The sequence below is a fragment of the Jaculus jaculus genome, chromosome 5, assembly GCF_020740685.1.
Source record: "Jaculus jaculus isolate mJacJac1 chromosome 5, mJacJac1.mat.Y.cur, whole genome shotgun sequence".
Taxonomy (NCBI): domain Eukaryota; kingdom Metazoa; phylum Chordata; class Mammalia; order Rodentia; family Dipodidae; genus Jaculus; species Jaculus jaculus.
In genome coordinates, this window is record NC_059106.1 from 99,942,883 (window position 1) to 99,967,646 (window position 24,764).

Here is a 24,764-nt window from a genome sequence, read left to right on the forward strand (position 1 = left end):
ACCTAATAGACTGACAATTTCAAATGTAGAGAAAGCTATTGAACATTGGAACCTCTTATAACACTGTAGGTGAGTGTGCAAATATTTTCAGGCACTCTGAAAAACAGTTAAGCATTACCTACCAGGATTGAGCATATAGGTGGCCTACAACACTGCAAGTCTGCAAGTTACATACTATAGAACTCTTGCACATCATGTACATGGAGGCTGGAGGTGAGAGTATAGTTTAGTGGTGGAGCTCTTGCCTAGCATGCACAAGACTCTGGCTTCAATTGCCAGCAGTACCAGAAAAAACAAATCAAAACAAAACAACCAGGCGTGGTGGCGCACATCTTTAATCCCAGCACTCAGGAGGCAGAGGTAGGAGGATCTCCGTGAGTTTGAGGCCACCCTGAGACTACATAGTGAATTCCAGGTCAGCCTGGCCTAGAGTGAGACCCTACCTCAAAAGACAAAAAACAAAACAAAACAAAAATTTGAAGAAAAGAAGTAAAACTAGCACATGAGTTTTCATAGCCACATTGCTCAGAATCATATAAAAAGGAAAACAATCCAAATGGCCAGCAAGAGTGGAATAGCGCTCAGTCGAATCATCGAGCTGGCTGGAGGCAGTTGTAGGCCTCATGTTCTGCTGCTGTGCATGCCAGAAGGATGGCCCACAAGCAGATTCACTACTCAGACCAGTACTTGAAGTGCCGACATGTCATGTTACCCAGAGAACTTTCCAAACAAGTACCTAAGACCCACCTCATGTCTAAAGAGGAGTGGAGAGGACTTGGTGTCCAACGGAGACTAGGATGGGTTCATGACATGATTCAAGAGCCAGAACCACACATTCTTCTTAGGTGACCTCTTCCGAAAGAACAACAAAAATGAAGTACATCTGGGATCCTCACATCTTTCCAACTGAATGTACATGTGTGTGTGAATACTTGGAAAATGTGCTAATGAATCATCCATACCTGTGCATGAGCTGTGTTCTTCACAGCAGCAGAGCTCAGTTAAATACAACTGCAAATTGGTTATTGGAAGGTGTTTAAGATAGTTTCTTCATGTCAGTTTTTCTCCTAGTATAAGTGCCTCTTTGACTTCACCTGTTACTTTACTTAAATAAAGTTCGTAATGTTACATTTTAAAAAGTGGAGGGCTGGAGAGATGGCTTAGCAGTTAAACGCTTGCCTGTGAAGCCTAAGGACCCCGGTTCAAGGCTCGGTTCCCCAGGTCCCATGTTAGCCAGATGCACAAAGGGGCACACGCGTCTGGAGTTCGTTTGCAGAGGCTGGAAGCCCTGGCGCGCCCATTCTCTCTCTCTCCTTCTATCTGTCTTTCTCTCTGTGTCTGTCACTCTCAAATAAATAAAATTTTAAAAAGTGGAATAGCTTTCTGCTGTGGGCTCGCTGCTGACTGTCGAAATGGGCAAGTTTATGAAACCTGGGAAAGAGGGCCTCGGCAATGGCCTATAATGTTTTGGGGGCATTAGGGACCTCCCTGGCCAACAACTCACTAGAGGTATCCCATCCCTGGCCCTGAAAATTTTCTAACAACGATCTGTGGCTCCTGAGTGTTCCATTGTCTGAAACCAGAGGATTCCATATGATTTATTTGCATCTCTTAGATTTTGATTAGCCCTCACTCCACCTTTCCATTACTCAATCTCTTCTCCTGACCTCACTTTGGGCCTTTTCACCCCTGTTAATCTATTCTTCTACTTACATATATACAATACCAACCTCTTAAGTACCCTCCTCCCTTCCTTTCTCTTCCCTTTATATTTCCTTTTTAACTTCCTGGTCTCTGCTACTGAGTTTTTTCCGTCTCACACAGAAGCCCAATCATAATGATGGCACCTTTGACTGTCCCTATAGTCATGCTCTGGTCTGAAATTGGCTGCTAGTCACACAAAGTGACAGCTGTTGTGGGCCAAAAGAAAATTGCCTCAAGATCAAAGATCAAGTCTTCTGTGAAGGTTTATAACTATAATCGCCTCATGCCCACAACATACTCTGTGTATATCTCCTTGGACAAAACTATTGTCAACAAAGATATCTTCACAGACCCAGCTCTGAAACATGAGGCCAGACAGGAGGCCAAGGTCAAGTTTGAGGAGATATACACGATGGGCAAGAACAAGCTTCTTCCAGAAGCTTCAGTTTTAGATGTGTTATCCCCCCACCACTAAAAATAAAACAATCAAAAAAAGTGAAATAGATAATTACGTTTTCAGAAAAGGGAATGTTGTGGAGCTTGGAAGTGACAAACTACTATCTACACGTGTCAGTGTGGATGACAAACAGTGTTGGGAGGAGCAAGTCAAGAAAAAATATATTACTCATCTATTTAGGCCAAAGTTCAAAACAGTCAAAACTCAACATTCTTTTATAAGCAAATGTACACATGTGATGGTTATCCTAAAAGAGAATGATTATCCTAAAATTTAGGACATGACCTCAGTGTTGTATGTGGGTGGTAAGCAGTTGAGGAAGCCACACAGTGGCTTGCTGAGGCATGGACAGTCTTTTCTTTCTTAACCCAGAACAAGCTAGACAGAGTGTTCATTCTAACTTTAGTTTTCTAAAAATACATATCTGGGGCTGGGAAGGTGGCTCAGTAGTTACAAGGCACTTGTTTGCAAAGCCTTTAGTTCTGGGTTCAATTTCCAAGCCACCCACATAAACTGGACACAAAAAAGTGGTGCATCTGATGTGGCAAAGGCATGACATCCTCCCCCCGCCAAGTAAGTAAAATGTATATTTATGTTTATGAGTATGAATTAAGTCTTAGAAGCCATATTGAATTAAACATAAAGCAAAAAAGTCAGGGGCTAGAAAATGGCTCAGTGATTACAAGGCCTGCTGGCTCAGGGTTCAATTCTCTGCATCCACATGAAGCCAGATGCACAAAGTGGTGCATAAAATGTTGGATGTTTGTCATAAGTACCTTGAATCATCCAGAAGTGACTAGGCAGTAATGCACTCAATTTAATAAGCTAAGTAATATTTGTCAGCTGCCTTAAAAAGATCCATTATGATGATTAAAGTTTTTAAAAGAAAAAAAATGTTGATGATTATTTTTTAAATTGATGTTTCTTCTTTGCCCAGTAATGTTGGAGAATCATGATTTTTAAACAAAGGAACAGAAATGAGTAGACTTAATAGCTAATGTTTATAGATTTATGTCAGAGGCTGGATAGTCTGGAAGCCATGATAGGTCAAGAGTGAGTGGAGTTCAGCCTTAAAGGAAGCTGCAGTTGGGCCCTATAATCATGAATAAAAACAGGACCAATTTTCCTAAGCAAACCCACATCTGGTAGGATCCAAGACAGGAGTGTGACTGGCCCCCAGGAAGGAGGAAACACAAGCTCTGTACTGGAGAAGCACTCAGGCTGTCTCATGCATGTATGCCTGGTCTCTGCCAGTCAGTTTTGGATACATTTCTGGCCCCCATATCCTCAGTCTTCAAATCCACCCAGGGATGGCTACCCAGAGAGAGGCTGACCCTTGTTCTGGGTCCTAAATTTCCAGGGGAGACATTGTGATTGTCTCAGCTCAGGTTTGGCAACAACTATTGGTCAAATGTAAATAGAGTGGGAAACCAGGGAGCTACCTCTGCAGTTACATGGGCTAACAGTTCATGTCCTACAGAATGCAGGAGAGAAAGCCAAGAGAGCAGGAGAGCCTTTCTCAGCAAGAAGAGAATTCTGGGCAAATTTCCAAAGGTAGAAATATCTGTGTGGCTCTTGTAGTAAATTGGGGGGATCATTTGAGTAGATATGAGGTTATGCAAAAGTACCACAAGATTAAATTGGAGGATTGCAGTCACATTGGAGAAATTCCTGGGTGTCAAGCTAAAAGTGTTCAATATTCTCCACTTTACCATTATAACTGTACAGATGGAATAAGTGTAGTAAGTCTTCATCAAAATTATTATATTTATGAAGCTTTTAGAGGTTAGGAGTTGTTTGGGGCTGTGCAAGGTAGCTAATTCCTGTGCATGCTGAAATAGGAGGATTTCTAGAAGTTCAAGGATAGTCTGGGCTACATAAAGAGCTCTAGCTAAGCCTAGGCTATGGTAAGGTCCTGCCTCAAAAACAGAGAAAAACAAACCGTATACACACAAACCATGAAAAATCCATTTAAATGCTTATGCTTATCATACAGTTGTCCATGGAAATAAACTGAATACCCATTAACAGACTGGACAAAACATCTACTGTATATTCATCCTATACAACTCGGTGTAGTCATTAAAAAGAATGATGTAATATAAAAAAGGGATTCAGTGGAGACAGTAGAGGAAGGAGGACCAAGGAGAGTGGTGGAAAGGATTATGATGTTGATATATTGTGTAAATGTATTGAGGTTATCAATCAAAAGATTTTTTTTTTTTTTAGTTGGGCATGGTAGCTCACACCTTTAGTCCCAGCACTGGAAAAGGCAGGGGAAGGAGGATTGGCATGAGTTTGAGGCCACCCTGAGACTACACAGTGAGTTCCAGGTCAGTCTGGGCTAGAGCCAGATGTAAGACCCTACCTCCAAAAAGAAAAATAATAATTTTTTTAAAGAATGATTTAGAGGGCTGGAGAGATGGCTTAGTGGTTAAGTGCTTGCCTGTGAAGCCTAAGGACCCCGGTTCAAGGCTCTATTCCCCAGGACCCATGTTAGCCAGATGCACAAGGGGGTGCATGCATCTGGAGTTCGTTTGCAGTGGCTGGAAGCCCTGGCACACCCACTCTCCTCTCTCTCTCTCTCTCTCTCTGCCTCTTTCTCTCTCTCTTTCTGTCGCTCTCAAATAAACAAATAAAAATAAACAAAAAAAAATTTTTTTTAAAGAATGATTTAGATATGCCAAGTAATACAGGCCTGTAATCTTTTTTTTTTTTTTTTTTGGTTTTTTGAGGTAGGGTCTCATTCTAGCCCAGGCTGACCTGGAATTCACTATGGAGTCTCAGGGTGGCCTTGAACTCACAGTGATCCTCCTACCTCTGCCTCCCAAGTCCTGGGATTAAAGGCATGTGCCACCATGCCCGGCGGGGCCTGTAATCTTTAACTATTTGAAAAACTGAGGCAGGAAGATTACAAGTTAAAAGCCAGCCTGGGCCACTTAGATATTATTTCAATTTTTATTTTTTGTTTTTAATTTAAATTTTATTGACAATTCCATGATTGTAGATAATAACCCATGATAATTCCCTCCCTCCCCCCACTTTCCCCTTTGAAACTCCACTCTCCATCATATCCCCTCCCCCTCCCATTCAGTCTCTCTTTTATTTTGATGTTATGATCTTTTCCTCCTATTATGATGGTCATGTGTAGGTAGTGTCAGGCACTGTGAGGTCATGGATATCCAGGCCTTTTTGTGTCTGGAGGAGCACGTTGTAAGGAGTCCTACCCTTCCTTTGGCTCTTATATTCTTTCCACCACCTCTTCTGCAATAGACCCTGAGCCTTGGAAGGTATGATAGAGAGAAGGTGTGATAGAGATATTTCAGTGCTTAACACTCCTCTGTCACTTCTTTTCAGTACTATGGTACCTTCTGAGTCATCCCAAGGTCACTGCCATCTAAGAAAAGAAGCTTCTCTAACCAAAAGTGAAAGTAGCATTAATATATGTGTATGAACATTAAGAGAAGTGCTTACTGGGCAGTTTGGTGAGCATACTATATACATTTAGCCAGAGAGCAACAGACATTACACCCCCAGGGCTCATGACTACCCCAGTTGTAGGTTTTCAGTATGACGGATGTATTCCCTCCCATGGGGTAGACTTCTAGTCCAATTAGAGAGTGGTTGGTTTTCCTCATGACAGACATGCCACTATTGCACCTGTTGTCTCATTTGGCCTGGCTGGCTAAATTGAAGGCATGCAGTGTCCATGTTGAGTATTTCCACTGGTGATTTCTCTTTCTCCCATGGAATTGCATGCAGTGTAGCTTTTTCCAGCTTTCTGTCAGTTGGTCTACATGGAGGAGGTTTTCAACAGCTCCAGCAGGATTTCTCCATGACCTTGCAGCCCAAGTACATGGAGTCATCAGCAATATCGCCTTTCCATCTATTCCTGGTGGGAAACCAAGAGCCTTGGAAATGGCCTGTAATGTTTTGGGGATATCAGGGACCTCCCTGGCCAACAATTCGCTGGAAGGTAACCCAACCCTGGCACTGAAACTTTTCTAGTAACAACCTATGGCTTCTGAATATTCCCTTGTCTGAAAAAGTAGGTTTCCATATGATTTATTTATATCCTCTTAGATTTTAATTAGTCTTCCCTCCACCTTTCCTTTACTCAATCTCTTCTCCTGGTCTCACCTAGGCATTTTCATCACCATTAATCTGTGCTCTGCTTACATATATACAATATCATCCTATTAAGACTCCCCTTCCCTTTCTATTCCCTTTATATCCCCTTTCTAGATTACTGGCCTCTGCTACTGAGTTTTATTCCTACTCATATTGAAGTCAAATCATTTGTAGCTAGGATCCACATTTGAGAGGAAACATGTGATGTTTGGCTTTTCTGGGTCTGGGTTATCTCACTAAGTATAATCCTTTCCAGATCCATCCATTTTCCCCCAAATTTCATATTTTCATTTTTCTTTACCGCTGAATAGAATCCCATTGTGTAAATGTGCCACATCTTCATTATACTCATCAGTTGAAGGACATCTGGTCTGGTTTCATTTCCTAGCTATTGTGAATAGAGCAGCAGTAAACATGGTTGAGAAAGTATCTCTAAGGTAGTGAGATAAGTCATTAGGATATATGCCTAGGTGTGGTATAGCTGAGTCATATGGTGAATCTATTTTTAGCTGTCTCAGGAACCTCCACACTGATTTCCACAATGGCTGGACCAGATTGCATTCCCACCAACAGTGTAGAAAGGTTCCTCTTTTTCCACATCCTCGCCAGAATTTATGGTCATTAGTTTTCATGATGGTAGCTAATCTGACAGGAGTGAGATGGAATCTCAACATAATTTTAATCTGTATTTCCTTGAAGTGTAGGGATGTAGAACATTTTTTAGATGCTTATATGCCATCTGTATTTCTTTTTTTGAGAAATCTCTATTTAGTTGCATAGCCTATTTTCAATTGGGTTATTTGATTTCTTATTATTTAGTTTTTGAATTCTTTGTTTATCCTAGATATTAATCCTCTGTCAGATGTGTAGCTGGCAAAGATTTCCTCCCATTCTGTAGGTTGCCTCTTTGCTCTATTCACAGTGTCCTTTAATGTACAAAAGCTTTGTAATTTCATGAGGTCCCAGAAGTTGATCTGTGGTTTTATTTCCTGAGCAAGACCAATATGTTAAAGGGTTTCCCCTATTTTTTGCTTTAGCAGTTTCAGAGGTTCAAGTTCATATTAAGGTCTTCGGCCCATTTGGACTTAATTCTTGTGCATGGAGAAAGATGAGGATCTATTTTTATCCTTTTACATACAGATAACCAGTTTTCCCAGCACCATTTGTTAAAGAGGCTGTCTTTTCTCCAATCAGTATTTTTGGCATTTGGTTGAAGATCAAGTGGCTATAGCTACCTGGACTTACATCTGGGTCCTCTGTTGTGTTCCATTGATCTACATGTCTGTTTTCACACCAGTACCATGTTGTTTTTGTTATTATGGCTCTGTAATATAGCTTAAAATCAGGTATGGCGATACCACCAGCCTTATTTCTGTTGCTCAAAATTAGATATTTGAGGGTTGTTGTTTTTTTTTTTTTGTGTGTCCAAATGAAATTTTGGATTTTTTTTTTCTGTGAAGAATGCCTTTGGAATTTTGATGGGGATTACATTAATGTGTAGATTGATTTTGGTAAGATTGTCATTTTCACAATATTGATTCTTCCAATCCAAGAACAAGGGATGTCTTTCCATTCCCTGGTGTCTTCTGCAATTTCTTGCTTGCATGTATTAAAGTTTTCATTATAGAGATCCTTCACTTCCTTGGTTAGATTATTATTTTTTTTTCAAGGTAGGGTTTCACTCTAGCTCAGGCTGACCTGGAATTTACTATGTAATCTCAGGGTGGCCTTGAACTCATTGTGATTCTCCTACCTCTGCCTCCCTGGTTAGATTTTTTTCCCAAGGCACTTTTATTATTATTTTTGATGCAATTGTGAGTGGGAGTGATTCTCTGATTTCATCTTCTGTGTGTTTGTTGTTAGCATATAGGAAGGCTACTGATTTCTGTGTGTTTATTTTGTATCCTGATACATGGTTATAGGTGTTTATCAGCTCTAACAGTTTGCTGGGAAAGTCTTTAGGGTTCTTTATATGTAGAATCATGTCATATGCAAATAATGATAACTTGATCTCTTCCTTTCCAATTGTATACCTTTTATGTTTGTTTCTTGTCTTATTGCTATAGCTAAGACTTCCAGTACTATATTAAATAAAAGTAAGGACAATGGACACCTTGTTTTATTCCTGATTTTAGTGGAACAGCTTCAAGTTTTTCTTCATTTAGTATTATGTTGGCTATAGGTTTGTCATAAATAGCCTTTATTATGTTGAGATATATTCCTTCTATTCCCAGTCTCTGTAGGACTTTTATCATGAAGGGATGTTGGATTTTGTCAAATGCCTTTTCTGTATCAAATGAAATGATCATGTGTTTTTTGTCCTTCAGTCCATTTATATAATGTATTACATTTATCAATTTGCATATGTTGAACCATCCCTGCATCTCTGGGATAAAGCCTACTTGGTCAGGGTAAATGATCTTTCTGATATGTTCTTGTATTCTATTTGCCAATAACTTGTTGAGAATTTTTGCATCTATGTTCATAAAGGAGATTGGTCAGTAATTTTCTTTCTTTAGTTCTGTCTTTGTCTGGTTTTGGTATTAGGGTGATGCTGGCTCTATAGAAGGAGTTTGGTAATGTTCCTTCCTTTCCTATTTTATGATAAAGTTTGAGAAGCATTGCAGTTAGTTCTTCCATGAAGATATGGTAAAAGCCACCAGTGAATCCATCTGGGCCTGGATATTTTTATTTTGTTTTATTTTATTGTTTATTTATTTGACAGAGAGAAAGAAGGAGAAAGATAAGAGAGAAAGAGAGAGAGAGAGAAAGAGAGAGAGAGTATATGGGTGTGCCACGGTGCCAGGATGACCTGTCTATTGGTGAGAGTTTGAAGTCACCCACTACAATTGTGTTAGGTGTTATCTGTGACCTTAGTTCTAACAGCTTTTGTTTGATGAAATTGGGAGTCCCCATGTTAGAAGCATATATGTTTAGGATTGTAATGTCCTGTTGGAGTGTTCCTTTAATCAATATAAAGTGACCTTTCTTATCTTTCCTAACTAATGTTGGTCTGAAGTCTACCTTGTCAGATATTAGGATAGCAACTTCTGCTTGTTTTCTAGGCCCATTTGCTTGAAACACTATCTTCCAACCTTTCTCCCTAAGATAGTGTCCATTCTCTGTAGAAAGGTGAATTTCTTGGAAACAACAAATTGAAGGATCCTGCTGTGTAACCCAGTCTGCAAACCTATGTATTTTGGTTGAGGCATTGAGGCAATTAAGAGTTATTATTGGGCTGGAGAGATAGTTTAGCGGTTAAGTGCTTGCCTGTGAAGTCTAAGGACCCCGGTTTGAGGCTCGATTCCCCAGGACCCACGTTAGCCAGATGCACAAGGGGGCGCACGTGTCTGGAATTCATTTGCAGTGGCTGGAAGCCCTGGCATACCCATTCTCTCTCTCTCTCTCTGCCTCTTTCTCTCTCTGTCACTTTCAAAAAAATAATAAACAAATTTTTAAAAAAAGTTATTATTGATAGGTGTGTATTTATTTTTGCCATTTTTATTGTTTTAAACTTCCTCCAGTTTTACCTTTGCTCTTTTGTATTAAGTAGTATATGAGTATGGTTTGTTTTTTTTCAAGTTCCTTATATGTGTGATTTTCTTTCTCTTCAGCATGGAGGATCCTTTCAAGTATTTTCTGTAGAGTTGACTTTGTCTTCAAATATTCCTTTTGCCTAATTTTGTTGTGGAATGTCCTTATTTCTCTGTCTATTTGAGTGGACAGCTTTGCAGGCTAAAGTAACCTTGGTTTATAGTTGTTATTTTTCAGAACTTGGAATATATCATTCCAAGCCCTTCTGGCTTTTAAAGTTTTTGTTAAGTAACCTGCTGTGATCCTGATGGGCTTGCCTTTGTATCAAACTTGCTTTTTGTAACTGTTTTAAATATATTTTATTTGGTTTGTGTGTTTGGTAGTTTAATTATAATAAGGCGAGGAGAAGTTCTTTCCAGGTTTTGTCTGTTTGATGTTCTAAAAGCTTCCTATATCTTCATTGGCATCTCTTTCCCAATTTGACAGAAATTTTCTTCTTTGTTGAAAACACCTACTATGCCTTTGGAGTGAAATTCTTCTCCTTCTACTATACCTTGAATTCTTATGTTTGATCTTTTCATAGTGTCCCAAATATCTTGACATTCCCATTCATACTTTCCTATTAGTTTGTCTCTCTCTTTGTCGGATTGTATTTGATCTGCCACATGGTCTTCTAGTTTAGATATTCTGTCCTCTCCTTCGTCCATTCTACTGGTGAGATTTTCTACAGAGATTTTTATTTGACTGGCTGTGTTTTTCATTGCTTGTATTTCTGACTGGTTTTTCTTTATTATTTCTACTTCCTCATCTATGTCTTGTATTGACCTCCTTAGTTCATTAAATTGGTTTCCCGTGTCTTCTTTGCTTCCTTTGATTGCCTCTTTTATTGCTTTGAGCATATTTGTAATCATTTTTTTTGAAATCTTTCTCAGGCATTTCCTCTAGAGCAGTCTCATTAGAGGTCATTTCTGATGGAAAAAAAAAGTATAAACTTTTTTGGTGGATTTGTATTGTCTTGATTTTTTGTATCATAATGTAGAGATTTTTGCATCTTAGGTAAATTTAATGCCTGGGTTTTCTAATTATCTGCAGTATTATTAGATGTATCAATCAATCTGATGTTACATATCTTCAGGGTAGGAGCTTAAGGTGCTAGGTGTGTCTGTTAAGACTCTCAGAGTAACCACAAAAGTGATCGTAGGTGTTGGGTTTGCCTTTTATGACAGTATTCTAGTTGGCTGGGTGTAACAAAATACAGGCAACTCCTAAAATTTAACTAAACAATGAACAATATACACATTCAATGAAAAGTAGCCCAGAGTATTTTTGCAAGAGTAGGTATTATGACAAACAGATCCTCTAACAAAGTCACAGTCCCTAAGGATATGTGTTGCTCCACACTCAGTCCTGTCAATTGGGAGGCTAAGATTTCTGGTCCGTAGAAGGTTTCAAGATCAGCTTGTGACTGACTGAGACCCATCCCCAATGAACAACAGAAGAGGAGACAAAGGCACTACAAATCAGGAAGCAACAAATGACAAGCCAAAAATATAGCTTATTTAAGAATGGTAAATCTGACCATCCATCAGATTTAACATATAATTTACCCTGACATGGAAGGTGCAATTAGCACTTCTGATGCAAGCCTATATACTAGGCTTATTTGGTGGGTACTGACCTGGTGTAATCCCAGTTACCTTTTGGGATGATGTCTTTGGTCTCAATTATGCTGCATGCCCACTTGGATCCCCTTTTGCTGCACTGTGGGCTCAGGAAGCCTGGCTGGAGTTTGTGGGTCACTGCTGTGATGTGCTGGGTGCTGTATAGGTGAGTTCCCTTCCCCAGGTCTCTTGTGCTTACTGGTGCTTGCAATGGCAGTGGGGAGAGGGCAGGCTGTGGATGGTGGTTGAAGTTCTCCTGCTGGTCCTTGCAATCCTCTTTCTCAGGAGCCACTCTCTGGCCCCTGCTGTCCTCCCTTCACATTTCTTAAGTTTGCCAGGAGGCTGGTGTGAGTGGAAAATCCCCTCACCTGGCTTTTCCTGTGGCTCCAGTGGAGTCTTGTGGCTGTGGCTGCACAGACCTGGTTTAGCACTGCTGCTGGTGCTGCTGGATCTGCTTCTTCCTGCTTCTGTGGTCTCTAGACACCCTGGATCTCTGCTACTTCTCTGCTGTGGTTGATAATTTCTTATACACCTTCACTTTTTAGTTGAAGAGTATATTTGGCTGGATTATTATGTTTTTTTTTTGTTGTTGTTTTTTTTTTTGTCTCCTAGGCTGCTTTGGCATGGCTCCTACACCACCATCTTAACTGTCCCATCTTAACCCAGCTATTTCAACTTTTAAAAAGTATAAATAAAGAAAGCTTGGGATATAGTTCATTGGTAGCATACTTACCTAGCATGTGTAAGACCCTGAAAGATTTAATCTCTAATACTGTAAAGAAAAAGAATCTGTAATCACTAACAGGAAAAGATCTGTTCATCACCAGAAAAAAAAAAAAAAAAAACAAAAAACAAAACAAAGGAGTAAAATGACATGTATAATATGATTCCATCTATGTAAAATACTTTAAAATCTATAGCTTTGAAATAGTAGAGATGTTTCTGAAAGAACATTTATGAAGCTTATAAAGTGGTTTCCTGTGGGGCAGGACATGGGCTGTTGAGTAGGTGAGGGAGTTGGTGAGGTGCAGCATTGAGATCAAGCATGTCACAAGCTAGAGAAGAAAACAAGAGTACAAACACATCATTGAAAATTAAGTTACAGGGCTGGGGAAATTTCTCAGTGGTTAAAGCCTTCCTGAGTTCAATTCCCTAGCACCTGTGTAAAACCATATACAAAGTGATGAGGTCCCACTGCACCAATGACAATGGAAGGTGGAGCCAAGAAACCCTTCAATTTGCAGGCCAGCTAGTCTGACATTGTAGTCTGGCAGTTTATTTGCAGTGGCAAGAGACCATGTCTCAAAGAAGGTGGAGCACAGACTCCTTAAAGTTACCTCTGACCTCTACACATATATTGTGGCATGCACACCTGCACCCCCACATATTTTTTTTTTTTTTTGGAGGTAGGGTCTCACTCTAGTCCAGGCTGACCTGGAATTCGCTATGGAGTCTCAGGGTGGCCTCAAACTCATGGCAATCCTCCTACCTCTGCCTCCCAAGTGCTGGGATTAAAGGCGTGTGCCACCATGCCTGGCTAATTTTTTAATTTAAATTACAAAAAAATGTTAAATCAATTTTCATTAAGACTTGAAAAAAAAACATGAACTTTGTTTTGGAGATGGGAGCAACATTGCCCACCATTATAAAGTACCTTGAAATTTGCAGTGATTAACTAACACTTGGCATGCTGTAGGCACCTGTTAGGCCTTTCATATATCAAGTCATTTAACACTCAGGAGGGCATGATGGGTAAATACTGTAATGCTCTTACCTTCCTGATCACTTGTGAGGCACATGGGATAAATTACAGTCCTACGATCACATTGCCAGTAAGTGATGGAATTCTAGAGGGAATGAGCGAGTGTGTGTGTGTGTGGTGTGTGTAAGAGATGGGAAAGCCAGGAGTCTTTTGTCATTCTTCTACCTTGTTTCGCTGACCCTAGCACTCACACTGTTTTTATTAGACTGGCTGACCTATGGGCCCAAATGCTCTGCTGGGATTACAGCCATTCATGGTCACACCCGGCTTTTTTTGTGGGTGCTAGAGAAGGAACTCTGATCTTCATGTTTGTGCACTTTCCAGCCCCAGGATTCTTGCATCTCAGTTTGTTGTGTTGTAGTTTGGGTCTGTTTTTTGTTTTGTTTGTTTGTTTCCTTTTTTTTTTTTTTAAATAATTTTTATTAACATTTTCCATGATTATAAAATATATCCCATGGTAATTCCCTCCCTCCCCACCCCCACACTTTCCCGTTTGAAATTCCATTTTCAATCATATTACCTCCCCATTACAATCATTGTAATTACATATATACAATATCAACCTATTAAGTATCCTCCTCCCTTCCTTTCTCCACCCTTTATGTCTCCTTTTCAACTTACTGGCCTCTGCTACTAAGTATTTTCATTCTCACACAGAAGCCCAGTCATCTGTAGCTAGGATCCCCATATGAGGGAGAACATGTGGCGCTTGGCTTTCTGGGCCTGGGTTACCTGACTTAGTATAATACTTTCCAGGTCCATCCATTTTTCTGCAAATTTCATAACTTCATTTTTCTTTACCGCTGAGTGGAACTCCATTGTATAAATGTACCACATCTTCATTATCCACTCATCTGTTGAGGGACATCTAGGCTGGTTCCATTTCCCAGCTATTATAAATTGAGCAGCAATAAACATGGTTGAGCATGTACTTCTAAGGAAATGAGATGAGTCCTTTGGATATATGCCTAGGAGTGCTATAGCTGGGTCATATGGTAGATCAATCTCTAGCTGCTTTAGGAACCTCCACACTGTTTTCCACAATGGCTGGACCAGATTGCATTCCCACCAGCAGTGCAGAAGGGTTCCTTTTTTTCCACATCCCCGCCAACATTTATGATCATTTGTTTTCATGATGGTGGCCAATCTGACAGGAGTGAGATGGAATCTCAATGTAGTTTTAATCTGCATTTCCCTGATGACTAGTGACGTAGAACATTTTTTTAGGTGCTTATATGCCATTCGTATTTCTTCCTTTGAGAACTCTCTATTTAGCTCCTTAGCCCATTTTTTGATTGGCTTGTTTGATTCCTTATTAGTTAACTTTTTGAGTTCTTTGTATATCCTAGATATTAATCCTCTATCAGATATATAGCTGGCGAAGATTTTTTCCCATTCTGTAGGTTGCCTCTTTGCTTTTTTCACAGTGTCCTTTGCGGTGCAAAATCTTTGTAATTTCATTAGGTCCCAGTGGTTAATCTGTGGTTTTATTGCCTGAGCAATTGGGGTTGTATTCAGAAAGTCTTTGCCAAGACCAATATGTTGAAGGGTTTCCCCTACTTTTTCCTCTAGCAGTTTCAAAGTTTCCGGTCTGATGTTAAGGTCTTTAATCCATTTGGACTTAATTCTTGTGCATGGCCAGAGAGAAGAATCTATTTTCATCCTTCTGCAGATATTTATCCAGTTTTCAAAACACCATTTGCTGAAGAGGCTGTCTCTTCTCCAATGAGTATTTTTGTCATTTTTATCGAATATCAGGTGGCTATAGCTACTTGGGCTTACATCTGGGTCCTCTATTCTGTTCCACTGATCTACATGTCTGTTTTTGTGCCAGTACCATGCTGTTTTTGTTACTATGGCTCTGTAGTATAGGGTAAAATCAGGTATGGTGATACCACCAGCCTCTTTTTTGTTGCTCAGTATTATTTTAGATATTCGAGGTTTTTTTGTGATTCCAAATGAAGTTTTGGATTGTTTTTTCTATTTCCATGAAGAAAGCCTTTGGAATTTTGATAGGGATTGCATTAAATGTGTAGATTGCTTTAGGTAAGATTGCCATTTTCACGATATTGATTCTTCCAATCCAGGAACAAGGGATGTTTCTCCACTTTCTAGTGTCTTCTGCAATTTCTCGCTTGAGTGTTTTAAAGTTCTCATTGTATAGATTCTTTACTTCCTTGGTTAGGTTTATTCCAAGGTATTTTATTTTTTTTGATGCAATTGTGAATGGGAGTGATTCTCTGATTTCATCCTCTGTGTGTTTGTTGTTAGCATATATGAAGGCTACTGATTTCTGTGTATTTATTTTGTATCCTGCTACATTTTTTTTTGAGGTAGGGTCTTACTCTAGCCCAGGCTGACCTGGAATTCACTATGTAGTCTCAGGCTGGCCTTGAACTCCCAGCATTCCTTCTACCTCTGCCTCCTGAGTGCTGGGATTAAAGGCATGCACCACCATGCCAGGCTTGGTTTGGCTTTTTGAGACAAGGCCTCATGTAGTTCAGGTTGGTCTGTACTGCTAAAAGTGGCCTTGAACTCCTGATCCTCCTGCTTCTACTTCCTAAGGGCTAAAATTATAGGCATATGTAATCCTAGTAACATGCCTAGCTTCCTGAATCTAAGCTTTTGGTCACTTAATAAACCCATACAAAAGCATTGGTATAGGTACTGACTGTCCCCAAGCATCTATTGTCTCCCAAGTCACATGTGAGAAAATTAGTATGCTTATCTCAGAATACTCGAAATTACCTATTTTCAAGTTCATGTATCCACTTTGAGTTCTCTTTTGTTGTTACAACTTCTAGCATATAAAAACAGGCAATTTTAAATGCTGTAGTGATTTAAAGTCTCTACAAATTCTTTGACACTTGATTGGTTGGGGAGGTTATAAACCCTAGAGGGATACTACTACTGTTATCTGGCTGAATGGATATATTGTGCCCAATAAACTTCCTTCTAAATTCTTATGCTTATATATTCATGCTACTCTCACTTTTAGTTAAATAAGCTTCTCTTTACAGATTGTGATGATCGCTGAGGTGACTCAAAACTCACTGAAGTGCTGAGAAGAAGTGATAGTGGAGTGCTCTGCACTAATTTCTGTTATATCCTCCAAGGCTCAGGGACCACTGTGGAAGAGGTGGCAGGAAGAAGGAAAGAGCCAAAGAAAAGGGAGGAGTGCTTATAATACTGTCTTTCTGACACAAATTGGCCATGGTATTCATGGCCTCACAGTGGCTGTCACTACCTACACAACATTTATATAAAAGGAGGGAAAAATAATGACATCAAAACAGAAGAGGCTAGTTGGAAAGAAAGGACTCAGTGGAAGGGATACTTGGAAGACGGAAAAGGGATGGTAGTGAGTGGGGATTATGATCATGGGATATTTTTTAGAAAATTTTTAAATTTATTTGAGAGAGGGGGGGAAAGGGAGAGAGAAAGAGATAGAGAGAAACAGAAAATATGGTTGGGTGTGCCAGGGCTTTTAGCCACTACAAATGAAGTCCAGACACATGTGCCAGTCTACATCTGGCTTTATGTGGTACTGGGGAATAACCCAGACGTCAGGCTTTTCAAATAAGTGCCTTTAAATAGGGTCAACTAAGCTACCAAATAAACTTTTGTCCTCACATAAAGATCAAGGTGCTGTGGACGCTCTTTGTTAAGCAAGATTCTGGATTACAAGGCTAGGAGTGAGTTTACTATGCTAGAAAGAGCAAATAATTTTGCCCAGTTTCTTGTGTATTTGTATTTCCATTAACAGCTGGTGAAAATTCTTCTCATACTCATTACCACCAACAGTGGCATTGTGTTTATTGTTTCTGTTGCATCTCTCCTGTTAACAGCAGGGTGCAATGAGGTAGAATAGGTCTTGCAAACTGTATGGAGTACCTCTTTTAGGCAGTTCTAAGATAGACCTTTTGCTTGTTTTCTTCTAGTGAGTTACCTATCTTTTTCATATGGAACTTATGACTTTTTATATGCTTTAGGTTCAACTCTTGTTAGCTATACCTCTAGCCACCATTTTCTATGCTGTGGCCTGTGTTTCTTCAAGTTGTATTTATTTATTTCTGTATGTGTGTGCACTCATGTATGTGTCATGGCACCTGTGTGGAGATCAGAAGACAACATGGAGGTGTCTGTGATTCACATTCTGTGAAACAAGGCCTCCTGCTGCTGCAGATTAATTGCCAGACTATAAATGAATGTCAGACCAGCTGGCCCACAAACTTTAGGTTCTCTTGGCTCTGCCTGTCATTGTCATAGGTGCACTGGAATAACAGATGCATGTGCCTTTAAAAAATATTTATTTATTTATGACACAAAAAGAGAGAGAAAGAGAGAAGGGGAGAGAGAGAATGGGCACTCCAAGGCCTCCTGCCACTGCAAATGAAGTCCAGATACACATTCCACTTTGTGCATCTGGCTTTACATGGGAAATTGATCCAGAGCCTTCAGACTTTGTGAGCAAGCACCTTTAACTTCTGAGCCATCTCTCCTGTCCCACATGCACCTCTTTGCATCCAGCTATTATTTGGGGGGGTTGTTGAGTAGGGTCTCACACTAGCCCAGGAATTCTAGACCTAGAATTCACTATTTACTCTCAGGTTGGCCTCAAACTCACAGTGATCACTCCTACCTCTGCTTCTCAAGTGCTGGCATTAAGTGTGTGCCACCATGCCTGGCTTGCATCCAGCTTTATGTGGGTGCTGAGGAATTGAGCCCCAGGCTGGCAAGCTTTTTAAGCAAGCACCTTTGACTGCTGAGCCATTTCTCCAGCCGTTGGCTTTAGTTTTCACTCTCATATCATTTCATGTATAGAAGTTCTTTATTGTAGTTCAGTTTATCATTTATGTTTTTATTTTTTGACAATTTTATGCATTTGTATAATGTATTTTGAATATAGTCCCCTCCTATTACCTTCTCTTCTCTCTTCTCCATACCCCTTCCTTCCAACCACTTCATTCCAACTAGGCCCTCTTCTACTTTGATATCCTTGTGTCAAGGTGTGTGAGACACACTGAGTATAATTAGAGCTACCAGAGAGAAAACGAGTATGGTTACCAAAGCATGTGCAATTTACCTGTGGCTAAGACACTGAGGAAAAGATCTTTCATTTCCCTAGGAACCATAACTGTCCACATATGTTTTAGCTTTTTGTGTTCTTAAAAAAAAATTTAAGCTGGGTGTGGTGGCGCACGCCTTTAATCCCAGCACTCGGGAGGCAGAGGTAGGAGGATCGCTGTGAGTTCGAGGCCACCCTGAGACTACATAGTGAATTCCAGGTCAGCCTGAGCCAGAGTGAGACCCTGCCTCGAAAAACCAAAAAAAAAAAAAAAAAAAAAAATTATTCATTTGAGAGAAAGAGAATATATGGGCCTCTTGCCACTGCAAACTTCAGTTGTATGCACCGCTTTGTACATATGGCTTTACGTGGATACTGGATAATTGAACCCAAACCTTCAGGCTTGCAAGCAAGTACCTTTAACTGCTGAGCCATCTCTCCAGCCCTGTTTTTGCCTTTTATATTCAGAATTATATATCCTTGACTGGGGAGATGGCTCAACAGTTAAAGGAGCTTGGTTGCAAAGCCTGCCAGCTTGGGTTTTTTCTTTTTTCTTTTTTCTTTTGAGGTAGGGCCTTGCTCTAGCACAAGCTGACCTGGAATTCACTATTAACTATATAGTCTCAGGTTGGCCTGAAACTCATAGCCATGCTCCTACCTCTGACTCCAGAGGTTTAAGCAGGCCTACATTTTGCTGCATGTGTTCCATGGAACATGGATGGTCTTCTTTTACTGAGTGGCTGTGCTTGCCCACCGACTAGACCACTGGGCCAAGAGGTTGCTTTAGGAATCCCTCAGCTGTACATATCTCCCAGGCCTACCTCCACCGTGTAGCAGCAAGCTAATTACTGCTGGTAAGTACCTGTCACCTCTTCCCTACACAGTGGTTCTCTCGCTAAGGAACAAGAGGAAGATTTAGCTTCCACTTCACTGGAACCATGCCAATCATCCTTACTATTTTTAGATGAGAAACCAAAATCAAAAGAATCTGAAGTAGTTGCCCAAGATCACAGTTAGTTCATGAACTGGGCCTAGCAGCTTAGCCCCTGACTATGAAGCACAGTATTTGTGTCTTATCTTTGTAACAGGAGGACCTAGGAGACAGCATAAGGCATTATTAGATGGTGATAAAGGTGACTCAGGGGAGGACAAGACATATAGTTCCAGATGTTCTCTAAATATTAAAGGCACCTCAGGGAATAGTGAGACATTTGCCATCCTGCGGTCCAGTTGCCAAGATCCAGGACTGGGATGTTTCTGCCTGTGTTTTTCCAAAGCGGAGACTCCTCCAGAACACCCCAGTAGTGTGATGACTGCTCAAGCATGTTTTAATGTGTTTCCTAATAAATTTCCTTGGTACTGTAAAAAACATTTTTCTTCCATAACATTTCCTTCCCATCTCCCCAAAAGAGCTCTCACTGTTGTTTTTATTTTTGGTCATAGAGAAAGAAATCCATAGTAGTGAAACAATTAAGAGTTCTTTCTAATCTGTAAAACACCATCAAAATTGATCTGCTCCACCTCAGATATTTCAGAAATTGTGTGAGGAAGTTTTAAGTGAATATCCTTCAAGGTTATCATAGCTTTCCCACAGCCCATTAAGTTCATCTGTAAGGGATAAGTAATGAGCACAGACTGAGAGATAAAAGGAGGTAAAAATGAGACAGAAAATAAGTCAACTGAAGGGGAACATCAGTTTGTGAGAGCAATCATTGTTTTATCATTTTCATGATCTTTTTAATTTCTGGACTTTAAAAGTGCCCAAGTCTCCTGAGCTAAGGTCAATGGAATGAACTTTAACACAAAACTTCATTTTTTTTTCTCCTGAGTTTTGTTTTTTTCACAGTAGGATCTTGCACTAGCCCTTACTGACCTGGAATTCACTATGTATTCTCAGGCTGGCCTCGAATTCTTGGTGATCCTCCTACCTTGGTCTCCTAAGTGCAGGGGTTAAAGGTGTGTGCCACTATGCCCAGCCTAAAGCTTCATTTATTTTTTCAAATTTTATTTATTCATTTGCAAGAGAAGAGAAATTGGGTGTGCCAGGGTATCCAGCTACTGCACATAAATTCTAGACAAATGTGCCACCTTGTGCACCTGGCTTACATGGGTCCTAGGGGATTGAAGCTGGTTCCATAGGTCTCACAGGCCTAACCACCAAGCCATCTCTTCAGCCCCTAAAGCTTCATCTTTATTTATTTTCTTTTTAAAAATTTTTATTAGCATTTTCCATGATTATAAAAAAATATCCCATGGTAATTCCTCCCCCCCCCCCACTTTCCCCTTTGAAATTCCATTCTCCATCATATTACCTCCCCATCTCACACATTGTACTTACTTATATGCAATATCAACCAATTAAGTACCCTCCTCCCTTCCTTTCTCTTCCCTTTATGTCTCCTTTTTAACTTACTGGCCTCTGCTACTAAGTATTTTCATTCTCACACAGAAGCCCAGTCATCTGTAGCTAGGATCCACATATGAGAGAGAACATGTGGAGCTTGGATTTCTGGGTTACCTCACTTAGTACAATCCTTTCCAGATCCATCCATTTTCCTGCAAATTTCATAACTTCATTTTTCTTTACTGCTGAGTAGAACTCCATTGTATAAATGTACCACATCTTCATTATCCACTCATCAGTTGAGGGACATCTAGGCTGGTTCCATTTCCCAGCTATTATAAATTGAGCAGCAATAAACATGGTTGAGCACGTACTTCTAAGGAAATGAGATGATTCCTTCGGATATATGCCTAGGAGTGCTATACCTGGGTCATATGGAAGATCAATCTTTAGCTGTTTTAGGAACCTCCACACTGATTTCCACAATGGCTGGACCACATTGCATTCTCACCAGCAGTGTAGAAGGGTTCCTGTTTTTCCACATTGCCGTCAACATTTATGATCATATGTTTTCATGATGGTGGCCAATCTAACAGGAGATGGAATCTCAATGTGGTTTTAATCTGCATTTCCCTGATGACAGTGACATAGAACATTTTTTTAGATGCTTATATGCCATTTGTATTTCTTCCTTTGAGAATGCTCTATTTAGCTCCATAAACATTTTTTGATTGGCTTGTTTGATTCCTTATTATTTAACTTTTTGTGTTCTTTGTATATCCTAGATATTAATCCTCTATCAGATATATAGCTGGCGAAGATTTCTTCCCATTTTGTAGGTTTCCTCTTTGCTTTATTCACAGTGTCCTTTGCAGTGCAAAATCTTTGTAATTTCATGAGGTCCCAGTGGTTAATCTGTGGTTTTATTGCCTGAGCAATTGGGGTTGTATTCAGAAAGTCTTTGCCAAGACCAATATGTTGAAGGGTTTCCCCTACTTTTTCCTCGATCAGTTTCAGGTCTGATGTTAAGGTCTTTAATCCATTTGGAGTTAATACTTGTGCATGGCGAGAGAGAAGAATCTATATTCATCCTTCTGCAGATATATATCCAGTTTTCAAAACACCATTTGCTGAAGAGGCTGTCTTTTCTCCAATGAGTATTTTTGGCATTTTTATTGAATATCATGTGGCTATAGCTACTTGGGCTTACATCTGGGTCCTCTATTCTGTTCCACTGATCTACATGTCTGTTTTTGTGCCAGTACCATGCTGTTTTTGTTACTATGGTTCTGTAGTATAGGTTAAAATCAGGTATGGTGATACCATGAGCCTTATTTTTGTTGCTGAGTATCATTTTAGATATTCAAGAATTTGAATATCTAAATGAATTTTTGTATTGTTTTTTCTATTTCCATGTGGAATGCTTTTGGAATTTTGCATTAAATGTGTAGATTGCTTTAGGTAAGATTGCCATTTTCACAATATTGATTCTTCCAATCCAGGAACGAGGGATGTTTCTCCACTTTCTAGTGTCTTCTGCAATTTCTCGCTTGAGTGTTTAAAAGTTCTCATTGTAGAGATTCTTTACTTCCTTCGTTAGGTTTATTCCAAGGTACTTCATTTATTTATTTATTTTTTGATGCAATTGTGAATGGGAGTGATTCTCTGATTTCATCCTCTGTGTGTTTGTTGTTAGCATATATGAAGGCTACTGATTTCTGTGTATTTATTTTGTATCCTGCTACATGGCTGTACGTTTGGATCAACTCTAACAGTTTACTAGTAGAGTCTTTAGGGTCCTTTATGTATAGAATCATGTAATCTGCAAATAATGATAACTTGATCTCTTCCTTTCCAATTTGTATCCATTTTATGTGTGTCTCTTGCATTATTGCTATGGCTAAGCCTACCAAAACTATATTAAATAAAAGTGAGGGCAGTGGACACCCTTGTCTTGTTCCTGATTTTAGTGGAAAAGCTTCCAGTTTTTCCCCATTTAGTAATATGTTGGCTGTAGGCTTGTCATAAAGAGCTTTTATTATATTGAGATATGTTCCTTCTATTCCCAGTCTCTGTAGGACTTTTATCATGAAAGGATGTTGGATTTTGTCAAATGTTTTGTCTGTGTCCAATGAGATAATCATGTGATTTTTGTCCTTCAACCCGCTTATATAATGTATTACATTTATAGATTTGTGTATATTGAACCATCCCTGTATCTCTGGGATAAAGCCTACTTGGACAGGGTATTGATCTTTTTGATATTCTCTTGTGTTCTGCTTGCCAATATTTTGTTGAGAATTTCTGTATCTATGTCATGAGGGATATTGGTCTGTAATTTTCTTTATTGTTCTATCTTTGCCTGGTTTTGGTATCAGGGTGATGCTGGCCTCATAGAAGGAGTTTGGTAGAATTCCTTCTTTTTCTATTTCCTGGAAAAGCTTAAGAAGCAATGGTGTTAGCTCTTCCTTAAAGGTCTGGTAAAATTCAGCAGTGAATCCATCTGGGCCTGGGCTTTTAGTTGTTGGGAAATTATTGATAACTGTTCAGATGTCCATGCTTGTTATAGGTCTATTTAAGTGATTAATCTCATTTTGATTTAATTTAGGTAGGTCATATAGATCAAGGAAATCATCCATTTCTTTCAGATTTTCATACTTTGCGGAGTATATGCTTTTATAGTATGTCCCTATGATTTTTTGAATTTCTCTGGAATCTGTTGTGATGTTCCCTTGTTCATCTCTGATTTTATTAATTTGTGTCTCTTCTCTATTTCTTTTGGTCAGATTTGCTAAGGGTTTATCAATCTTATTTATCCTTTCAAAGAACCAACTCTTTGTTTCATTAATTCTTTGGATAGTTTTTTTTTGTTTCTATTTCATTAATTTCTGCCCTAATCTTTATTATTTCTTCCCGTCTACTTATTTTTTGTTTGCCTTGTTCTTCTTTATCCAAGGCTTTAAGGTGAAGCATTAGGTCATTTACGTGGGACCTTTCTAATTTCTTAATATAGGCACTAAAGGCTATAAATTTACTTCATAGAACTGCCTTAATTGTGTCCCAGAGATTTTGGTATGTTGTGTTCTCATTATAGTTTGACTCTATAAATTTTTTGATTTCTTTCTTGATTTCTTCATTGACCCATTCATCATTTAGTAGTGTATTGTTTAGTTTCCATGATTTTGTGTATGCTCTATAGCCTTTCTTGCTACTGATTTGTAGTTTAATTCCATTGTGGTCAGATAGAATGCAAGTAATTATTTCAATTTTCCTGTATTTGTTAACATTGGCTTTGTGTCCTAATATATGTTCTATTTTAGATAATGTTCCATGTGCTGCTGAAAAGAATGTATATTCTGCAGCCTTTTGATGAAATGTCCGGTATATATATCTGTTAGGTCCATTCCTTCTATGACCTTATTTAGTTCAGATGCCTCTTTGTTTATTTTTTCCTGGATGACCTGTCAATTGATGAGAGCAGGGTGTTAAAGTCCCCCCCACCACCACTGTGTTTGGTGTTATCTGTGACCTTAGTTCTCATAGTGTTTGTTTGATGAATTTTTAACCCAGTATGCAAACCTATGTCTTTTCGTTGGGGCATTGAGGCAGTTGATATTAAGTGATATTATTGAAAGGTGTGTATTTATGTTTGCCTTTTTTTTTTTTTTTTTTTGTGGGTCTGGCAATACCTGTGCTCTCTTGTGTTAACTAGTATTTGAGTATTGCTTGTTTTTTCTAGGTTCCTTATATGTGTGCTTTTCCATTTCTTCAGCATGGAGGATTTTATCAAGTATTTTCTGTAGAGCTAATTTTGTCTTCAAATACTCCTATAACCTGCTTTTGTCATGGAATGTCCTTATTTGTCCATGTATTTGAATGGATAGCTTTGCAGGATAAAGTAACCTTGGTTGACAGTTGTTATCTTTCAGAACTTGGTATATATCACTCCAAGCCCTTCTGGCTTTCAAAGTTTGTGTTGAATATTCTGCTGTAATCCTGATTGGCTTGCTTTTGTAGGCAACTTGATTTTTCTCTCTAACTACTTTCCATATTTTTTCTTTGGTTTCTGTGTTTGGAAGTTTGATTATAATATGGTTAGGAGA

The 24,764-nt window shown here is 39.3% G+C and overlaps 1 protein-coding gene across 1 annotated transcript; it reads left to right on the forward strand.

Annotated features, from left to right (window-relative positions):
* The first annotated feature begins 651 nt into the window (after positions 1-651).
* On the forward strand, positions 652-849 carry LOC123460612 (cyclin-dependent kinases regulatory subunit 2-like). Its single transcript, XM_045148738.1, has one exon. It carries the CDS (start codon positions 652-654, stop codon positions 847-849), a length of 198 nt encoding a protein of 65 aa, XP_045004673.1.
* The last annotated feature ends 23,915 nt before the right edge of the window (positions 850-24,764 follow it).

Coding starts and splice junctions, on each gene's coding strand:
- LOC123460612 (XM_045148738.1), top strand. CDS start 652: ATGGCCCACAAGCAGATTCACTACTCAGACCAGTACTTGAAGTGCCGA.